Raw genomic sequence first — 10036 nt, 5'->3', positions numbered from 1 at the left:
GAATAATCAAAGCGCGATCGCTCGGTTCCGAGCGCGTATCGGTCCAAGCCGGGCTGTTGCTGTTGCTGCTGCTGCTGCTGTTTGGACGAGCCGTCCACATGGTTCATCTGCACCGACTCCTTGGATGACATGCCCGCTTGTGCTTTCACCGCAGGCGGCGCGGGACCCGGGGATCTCCCTTCCTGGAAGCCATGAGCCCGCTTCAGATGGCGCGCGGTCTCGATAACAAACTCGATCCGATCCGCACCCTCGTAGTTCACGCAACCCCTGCACACGGGCTCCGTAAAATCCCAAATCATCGCCCACGGCATGCGCGGCAGGTCGCACAGATAACACGACTGTCTCCTCGACGAGGAGACCTGCGCCGAAGACATGTTGAGCTGCTCCTCTCGGATCCGTTATACGGTTACTAGGAGGCGAATGCGCCTCTTCTGCTTCTCGGAATGCCACCTGGCTGGGCCGGTGACGTCAGCACCACGTTCCGCAGTTCCTTTTTCTGTTACAAATGACAAGCCACTTGTTGCCATGCGAGTGCGCATGCGCTAACCACTCCCTAACAAATCTTCTGAATGGACCGAGAAACGCGCACCGCCATGTACGGCAAGCCGCTTAAACATTTAAGATTCAAAACATACTAGTATCTGTTTTTATGTTACTAGCACTTTTAGTTAAATCCAATAGTGACTTACTAATACTTATTCATTATATACGATTTATTTCTTTGCTTGTAATCACTATCGCAATATGGCAAGTATCCATTCCATTTTTACGGGTAACAAATTGTATTTTTTGTGTAATTAGTATCTATAGTACTGGAATGTATCTAGGAAATAATCACTAAAAACTAATGAATACTTAGTAGTAAATCTGGGATAGACACAATGAAGAGATATATGAATACCTGAAAACCAGATTCCATACATCAATTCCATACCTCATATGACAGATAATTCAATTAAAAAAATAAAAAATAAATTCTTAGCAGTAAAAATTATTACTTGTCAATATCGGGATAATGACTAGTAGCAAAAGTTAAAGGTATTAGTATCTAATGAATAAATATGATAAATCATTATAAATTACTAATTTAATAGATACCCACCACTACTGTAATGAATACTAGAATCAAATGAAGTTTCTAGTGAAATTGAAATGGGATAATAGTCACTATTAGATCACATACTATTAATTATAAATAAGTACTATTTATTTATGAATATACATGCTTATAAAAATAATGTAAAAAAATAAATGTTCAAGCTACTTGCCATAACTTGTTGGCCAGTTTGCTCTCAGAATACAAGAGCCAGAGTTGTGGGTGGAAAATCTGAGGTATTCATGTTTTCTTCCAGAGCATCTGTTCTTACTGCTTCTAAAATGTCCATAAGCTTGATATTCTGCAGTACTATTAATAATGCAAGATCATGTTATAAATATGCTTACACCAGCAAAAATGTGTGTGTGATTTAAACTAAAAATAAGCATACTGTGGACATATTTTAAACAAAAGACATTCTTAGTCATTTAAAATAACATATACAGTATGCCCCATGATATAAAGATTTCCTTAAACACTGACAATGTTTACGTATACGGCAGATGTTCTGATATCATTGTGATTTAATAAATATGATTATAAAAGACTCATAATATTTCTGGGGTTTTGCATGGTAGTCTGCATCTGTCAGCCTCTGAATGTTTACCTTAAATAAGGAAGTTTCACAGCCCTGCCCCCTAAAAGCCCCTTTCCCATAGTCTATGCTCTGCTTAACAACACCCCATAGACGATGCAAAAAAAAAACTCATCCTGTTATACAACAAGACGAGAGGGTGGAAAAACCGAGAGAAGGAAAGAAAAAAAAAAAGGCAAGGGAGGTCTGAAGGAGAGGAGAAATGCCATTTACTGCAATCCCTGCATTCTGCTGGCACGAAAAGAAGCTGTGCTTTATCCAAGCAAAAAAAAAAAACATAACTACCAAGTAAGGCATGAGCCAAATCTGAGGACGTGATTTTCTCCCTCCACTGAAAATTAGATATACAGTACATCAAGCATTAAAGAGCCTAAATTTGGATGTCAAAAGGATAAAATATCCACTACTGATATGGCAGGCAGAATGTCTTCCAGCTTCTAAAACCGGAGACAATTTGCACAGTATTTGTGCTCTGTGCTTGTGACTCGGATGGTGTAAATGAGCCTGATGCCTTTGGTTTGTGCCCAAAACTAACGACACAAAGAAACAGTGTTTGTGCAAATTATCTTCAGTGTTGGAGCGAGTCACTTGACTTTAAAATGAAATCAGGTTTCACTTTGCAAACACTCAAATGTCCTTGTATGACAAAAGACCATATGTAGAACTCATATATTTTTGTGCTATATATTTTGAAGTGTTTTTCTTCCCAATATAAATATTTAACTAACATTCTATGGGCAAAAGATTTGGAATCTTTTAGCCAAAATGTAGTCTAAATTTGCAATCTGCCTGTAAAGGATATTTCACCCTCCTTTCCTTTCACTGAGGGATGTTTCGCTGTCCCTGTAGTCTTCTCATGACACGCGCGCACACACGCACACGGAGCCACATACATGTGCGGACACACACACACTCTGCATGGAAAGTTTTCCACGTTCAGCTTTCCACCAGCTTATCGCAGGGGTTAACTCTCAGCTTCCGCTAAGTGGCTGGCGGGCTGCCAGAGTGAGGGATTCTGGGAAAAGGCGAGTCTTGCCAAGTACAAACTGCCAACATTAAGCAGGCCTGACAGCCTCTCTCCTCCTCCAAACCTGGCAGCCATTCAAAGTGCTCTTTCATTTGAGACGCTGGCGGGCGGCCAGATGCATGCAGATTTACTTTACCTATTCTCAGATGAGCCGATAGAGACCGCCCCGCAGTTGCCATGGGAACCAGAAGCTGCTCGGAGACTTCCCAGAGCTGCTCATGTGTGCATCTTGTGTTGAACACTCAGTAACCTGCAGATGTATGACTTTCACTCTCCCTCACTTGTTTTTTAGAAGAGACCTTACTGTTACAAGGAATATTGACTTGAAAAGAGAAAGAAAAATGCAGCTGCTGAACCGTCAGTGGCGGTAGTGAAAGCAAATTTACCATTTTAAAATGCTTTGTTTTCAAAAAACCGACACAAAAGGCATTTCGATCACAAAACAGTATAAAATACTGAGCTAGGTTTACTGATAAGGACAAATCTGAAGCATTACCCCACATATATGTCAATAGACATACTCTTTTTGCTCCTCTTACAAAATGGACTTATGATACCTTGATACATGTATTGAATGATTACCATATTTATGTCAGTCAAAGACAGATATGTCTAGCATATAATTTGCTAATATCTTAGACTATTTCTGGCTATATTTTTATTGGCACTGGCAGATGACCGATTAACAGAACTAGCAAAGTGTCAGTACCAAAACAGTCAGTTTGGTCAATAGATATGCACTTTTTTTTGTGAGTACTGAGTATTGTGTTAAAAAAAGTCTTAAAAAAAAAAAAGTCGTCATCATTTTAGATCACCAAGGCTGCATTTAAAGGATTAAAAATACAGTAAAAATTTAATATTGTGAAATATTACAATTTAAAATATATTTTAATAGTCATTTATTCCTGTGATGCAAAGCTGAATTTTCAGCATCATTACTCCAATCTTCAGTGTCACATGACCTTTCAGAAATCATTATAATATGCTGATTTGCTATTATATATATATTAGGGCTGCACGATATATCGAAATATCGCAAATGTAAATATCGTGATATGCATATCGCAAGGGCGTGCGATATCTGAATCATTTTAAAGGGGTCATATGATGCTGCTAAAAGGAACATTATTTACAGCAGCCTATAAATACGTGCTGCTGAATATGTCACTAATGTTAATCAAACAACAAAATATAACAAAGATTAATCTAAATTTAATTCATACAGTGAACAATGCAGTGTTATTTTACACTTACTATACTTTAAAATAAAATTTATTTCTGTGATGCAAAGCTGAATTTCTTTGAATTTTTGATCAAATAAAGGCAGCCTTGATGAGCATAAGCGACTTCTTTAAAAAACATTACAAGTCTTACTGATCCCAAACTTGTGAGCGGTAGTGTGTATATATATATATATATATATATATATACACACACATACATACATACTTACTGACCCCAGACTTTTAAACGGTATGTATATAGGCCATTACAAACATATCGGTGAACCACTAATTCATATACTATTGTAATTATATAAATAGTATTGTATTTACTATTGCACAGGTATTATTGAGAACCTCCCTTGCTACATCACAGGCCAAGAACAAAGACATTCAGTGTTAACCACTAACATCAACACACTGCTTCTCATATTGTCATTTTGACAAGTTGCGGTAAGCCTCTTGCACAGAGCGATGTTCGGGCAAAACACGTGTACGCTTCGTCCATTTTTTAAGTGACACTTGCTTATGGAACATTAGGAGGGCGTATTTAAACTAAAAAGACAAGATGGCCTAACCGAGAGCCATAAATAAAACAAAAGCATTCCTTTGGCTTGGAAAAAAGTAGTAGTTATGTAGGTCTACTACTATGGTTACACACTGTGTACGGTGAAACACGGAAGGCAGAGGGTTGTGTGCCTTCCTGCTCTGAAAACAAGATCTATTATTACCTGGACCGCTCTGGTTGGCCGTTGTCGGCTGTTGCCATGGCGAACCTCTTTACCCCAACAGACTGCAAGGCGCATCTCTCGGGAGACCTCCGGTTATTAGGGCTCTGGTCCTGAAGTCTGCCATTTCCTGCAAAGAGAGAAGATATCGCAAGGATCAGCCCGGGCACCAGACACCTGCCGCAGTCAGCAGTACAGCTCATCATGCCAGAACACACACCGCTGTGGGCCTACGACTCTAACAAGGCCCCGTGTGTTTCAGCTAGTCATCAATTCTGCAGAAATCCAGCACACCTTGCCAATAACCCGGACCATAAATATGTGATACGTGCCAGGCATTTCTGAACACAAGCGAGCAGTTATTCTTTCGCTATTCTTACAGTTTGTCAGCCCATGACTGTAAATGGAAAAAGTCAAACTGAGTACATGGAGGGGGGAAACCTCATATCGTGCAAATGTAAAATATCCCGGCGCTCTCGCCTAAACCCTATTAGGAGGCCGGAGAGTGGAAAGTTCTCCTTGCGGCACTGCGGAATGCAGACGAAAGGAAACATAGCTATATAAATACGCAGGACAAGGATTTCTCAATCCTCCAAAAACAACAGTAGAGCTCCTGACCGTAATCATTTCCTTAAGGTCAAAAAGGCACCGTAAGGAGGGCCTCCTCCTACAACTGGAACAACAGCAGCACTGCCATACGCGCCTCCAGTGGGCCCCAGTGTCTGGCTAACAGGGAATATGAGGCCTTCAAGCTTCTTGAATATGGTTAAACGAGCAGCTAAAGTCTCATGACTCAATGGCAAACAAAGCCCTCTGTATCGCAGACCCTCTGCGCCGTGTTTCCTGTGAGAGAGCAAGCAGACATGCAAAAACAATCATCGCTGTTAATGACTGCAAAAAAAGCTGTACTGTAAAATGTCTGGTAATTTGACCCACAGTACTAGACGAATAACAAACGTGAAACTTTTTAAAATAATATATTAATCCAGTCTTCAGTGTCACATGATCTTTTAGAAATCATTCTAATATGTTGATTTGGTGCTTTTCTTTGGTGAATAGAAGTTTCAAAAGAACAGCATTTATTTGAATATAAAATGTTTTTTTATTATTATTATTGTCTTTACTGTCACTTTTGATACATTTAATGCATATTTGCTGAATAAAAGCATTAAAAACAAATCTATTTACATACTGAAATGACTGATTAAAGGCCACTAAATTGTAATAAAAATGCTGTCACTGCACTCAAGAGAGAAAAAAATTTCAATAAACATATTATAACATGGAAAATAAATCAATAACTTCATTAACCACACTCTAGCAGTTATCATTTTTCTGGGCCATATTTTTTTCCTAAGTGCATTCTGGGAGTGTTTACTGTGACAGATGAAAACAACAGCTCCTGACAGGTCTATATACGATGGTTGCCAGCGTTACCGCACAGATTCCGATCCCCTTTCCCAGCTGCCGCATGACGTCAAACCCACACACGTCCACAGCTGCAAAACATCAGCTGTAATGTTGGGACCCGAGGCTGCACGGAGATCCATTCTGCTGCCTTTATAATTACTCCAAACACAGAGCCGTAAACAACAGTCAGCATTTAACATGGAGCTGGCACCTCACCAAAGGCCGGATTCTCGTAATAGTGCTGCCTGACGCACAATGCCAGACTGCTGCCCGTCGGGAGCTCGGCTCTTAAATATGGCACCATGCTAGTGAACACCTAAAAACCCTGTGCATGTTAAACTCTGCACAGACACTACAAGTTTTTTTTTATGTAATGCATTACGGAGCACAAAGAACCATAATACATTTGAACACTCTGCAGAGGGGCAGATAGCTTGTATTTGCTGCTCTATTAAGTTGTGACGCACGGCATGTGACCCACCCCCCAGCGCACATCAACAGTGATGGAGGTCTCGGCAGGTAAGGGCACTGGCTAATAATAAAGTCTGCCATTTAAATCGGAAAGGGCATCCCTGCGGGGGGCAGACAGACTCTCCTGGCATCTGCTGGTTGACATGGAAGTAGTGACAAGAAGCTTTCTAGCTTTCAAAATGTACAGTGAACACATTAGGATCACAATGTAGGTCATGGTGTTAATAAAGCATGCAGTGTATATATATATATATATATATATATATACACAGTGTGTACATAGCTTTCAAAATGTACAGTGAACACATTAGGATCACAATGTAGGTCATGGTGTTAATAAAGCATGCAGTGTATATATATATATATATATATATATATATATATATATATACACAGTGTGTACATACACACACACATATATTATATATATACACACACACACACACACTGTATCTTCAAGCATCTTCTCTGCTTAGCCTAAAGAATCAAAGGATTATTATATATAGCGTTATTATAATATACACTTTATAACATATACTCCTGTTAAAAGGTTTGGAATCAATAACATTTTAAAGAAATTAACACTTATTTATTTTTAGAAAAGATTTCTATTTCAAATAAATGCTGTTCTTTTGAACTTTTTCTTCATAAAATAGTTCTGAAAAATATGTATCACAATTTCTACAAAAATATTAAGCAGCATAACGGTTTTTAACATTAATAATAATAATAAGAAGAAGAACTGTATCTTGAGCATCAGCATATCAGAATGTAATAGTTCTGAAAAATATGTATCACAATTTCTACAAAAATATTAAGCAGCATAACGGTTTTTAACATTAATAATAATAATAAGAAGAACTGTATCTTGAGCATCAGCATATCAGAATGTTTTCTGAAGGATCATGTGACAGAAGACTGGAGTAATGATGCTAAAAATTCAGCTTTGCCATCACAAGAATTATTTAACAATATTTCACAAATTTACAGTACTATGTTTTAAATAAATCAAATGTTCATACATACATAACGTATTTATAAAATCAGATCATTTTAAAGATACTGCATATCTCAACATAGCTAGTGTTTGTCTAGTACAAGCTAAAATGTCTACCCATAAATCTTTGATGAGGCAAGACCACAGGAATTGCCGTTGAGGGCATCTGCAATATTCATAATCCTTAATGTAAAATCTGCAGGCTTCTCCACTCATTACTACATGATTTGACTTCTGTTTCACCTATTTGATTTTACTGTCTTCACTAACGGTCTGGACACATTTGACTGACCTAAAGGCTAAATTAATAAAAAAAGATGAATAAAGAATGACATTTCAAGCAGTGTCTATTGGAACTGTTGTAAATATTTTTCTACATCTTGTATAACTACAATACATGCTGTTTTATGACCTAATATTATTTTGAGTGACTACATGGAATATTTAAGCTTTTAAAAAAACTAATTTATCAGACCACAGGACCATTAAAGTAAACAGCACAGATGCTAAAAGATGACTAAAACTTAAAATAAAAAGGTGATACAGCTAGCAATTGACCAGTGTTTGACACAATATTTGTACTGATATTCTGAATGATTGTGTTTTTACACAACTACAATTACTAACTGGGTTGGCATATTGATTATCGGACACTTAAAATTACCTGCATCATATCGGTCATAATAAATCACCTTAATTACACACTTTCTCTAATTTACTCATATAAACCTAAAAATGTGATGCTGAAAAATGTAAATAAAAATCCCCAACCACAGTAACAGCTGCTAAATTTACCTTATGACCAAAGCGTATATAAGCTCAGATAATTAAACCAGTTCTAACACACCGCTCCTAATTTCCTGGTGGATTACTCATAAACGGGTGAACATAAAAGCACGACACAACAACACCTCACGCTCCAGATTTCACCTCTCCGCATGTATTTAATTCTGCTTTGAATTGATGTACGTGAGAAACAAAAGGAAGGTTGGCTAAAAATAGCCTGTTTCAATGGAGAGAGAGAACGGTCTGACAGCCGGAGAGATGGAGCAACGCTGCCACTGAAATAGCCAGGTTGCCATGACGACCAGATAGATGCGCACAAGTGACAAAATGGAGTTCGTAGCAACAGACATCTTACTGCTGAATTTTCCCACCGTCTCAATTCACACGTCCCTGTACCTTAGTGTTTACACGTGCTGATTCCCTGAATTTACATAAAATTCCCCAAATTTTACATCAAACTCAATGGAACAATCAATCAGGAAGAGTGCACCGTGTATGTAGGTAGGTCGAAAACAGACAGAACTGGTGATTTGACAGAGAATTTTCACACTCCAGGAAAAATACACACTGAAAAACGGCAAGCCATAATTAACTCTCTGTTCTCCCACACACATCCATCAACGCGAGCCTGAGAATACAGCTCCGGCGTCTGGGAAAGCAATCCGGCGTTCATGTGGGAGACACGGAGGGGGCTGCAGCAGCCGGCGGATTAGATTCAGGTGGGAAAATTCTCCCAGGTTTCAGACGGCCGGGCTTATGTCAGTGACCCCATCTCTGAGCTCACATCTCGCAGCTAAATTACCAGCGAATTGGAAAAAGAGGAAAGAGCGAGGTGAAATGGAAAAGCAGGAATGTTGTTTGTGATAAGCAAGTATGGCCTAGTCTAGTATACTCATGGTTGCACGACATTGTGTAGGGTAATTCAGCTCTACAGCAGCCTGTTTAATGACGCGCACTACTTGAAGACACTAAAGCAGCTGTCTTACCAGGTCAGTTTGTGCTAACATGCCCGAAGCTTTTCCAATAACAAGCCTGGGCTCTCTCCGACGGGAGCAAAACAGCATGACTGAGGCAAACAGCTTGAACTGTTCGTATTTACACAGCTGTTCGGCGGTGACACGTCTTTCAACAACTGCTTTTTGCCTTAATTGGTTTTTAGTGCAAAAGCGAGTCTTCAATCCAATTCGGAGGAGTGACAGATTGGTTGAGTTATGGTGTCTAAAGGGAAAAAGCCCGTTCGGGGATAAATTACTGGTTTTGGAGTTTGAGAACATGAGGTTCTGGGCTTAGCTGATCATTGTTGCCTCTTAAACGGGAAACTAAAAGCAGGCGGTTTCTTGGCGGAGGCGAAGCACAATGGATTCCAAAGCCTGTAGCCATGGATGCAACAATGAATGCCATTTGAAAGTAGTGATAAGATGAGACTTAACCAAAAATAATATGCTGCAAAATATGTGCAGCAGTAATGAATAAAAATGCTCTGTCTACTTTCCAAAACATAGTCCATGCATATTATATTACAATCAGAGAGAGCTAAAAATATTTTGCATGTAAATAAATTTATTAATAATTATACCAAAAACGTTATAAATAAATTGCACGGTATGCTTCATTTTTCAATATTTAGATATACTGTCTCACAAAAATTAAATAAAAAATTCTAGAATTATATTAGAAAGCTTTTAATTTCAACCACCCAGAAG

At 38.7% G+C, this 10036-nt stretch overlaps 2 protein-coding genes across 2 annotated transcripts in view; both read right to left on the bottom strand.

The window, feature by feature from the left end:
- The window catches only part of LOC107725639 (interferon regulatory factor 2-binding protein-like), a 7792-nt gene extending 7133 nt beyond the window's left edge, over positions 1-659 (bottom strand). The window contains exon 1 of the mRNA XM_016534981.1: positions 158-659. Coding sequence (XP_016390467.1) covers positions 158-374 — 217 coding nt within the window. The 5' untranslated portion in view covers positions 375-659. The remainder of the gene's footprint in view (positions 1-157) is intronic.
- The window catches only part of LOC107725608 (protein TALPID3-like), a 128526-nt gene that overhangs the window by 113627 nt on the left and 4863 nt on the right, over positions 1-10036 (bottom strand). The window contains exon 9 of the mRNA XM_016534936.1: positions 4673-4799. Coding sequence (XP_016390422.1) covers positions 4673-4799 — 127 coding nt within the window. The remainder of the gene's footprint in view (positions 1-4672; positions 4800-10036) is intronic.

Source organism: Sinocyclocheilus rhinocerous, unplaced genomic scaffold, assembly GCF_001515625.1.
Source record: "Sinocyclocheilus rhinocerous isolate Xijiao unplaced genomic scaffold, SAMN03320098_v1.1 scaffold1004, whole genome shotgun sequence".
NCBI lineage: Eukaryota > Metazoa > Chordata > Actinopteri > Cypriniformes > Cyprinidae > Sinocyclocheilus > Sinocyclocheilus rhinocerous.
The sequence above is the reverse complement of the archived record's forward strand: the minus strand, read 5'-3'. Positions and strand labels throughout refer to the sequence as shown.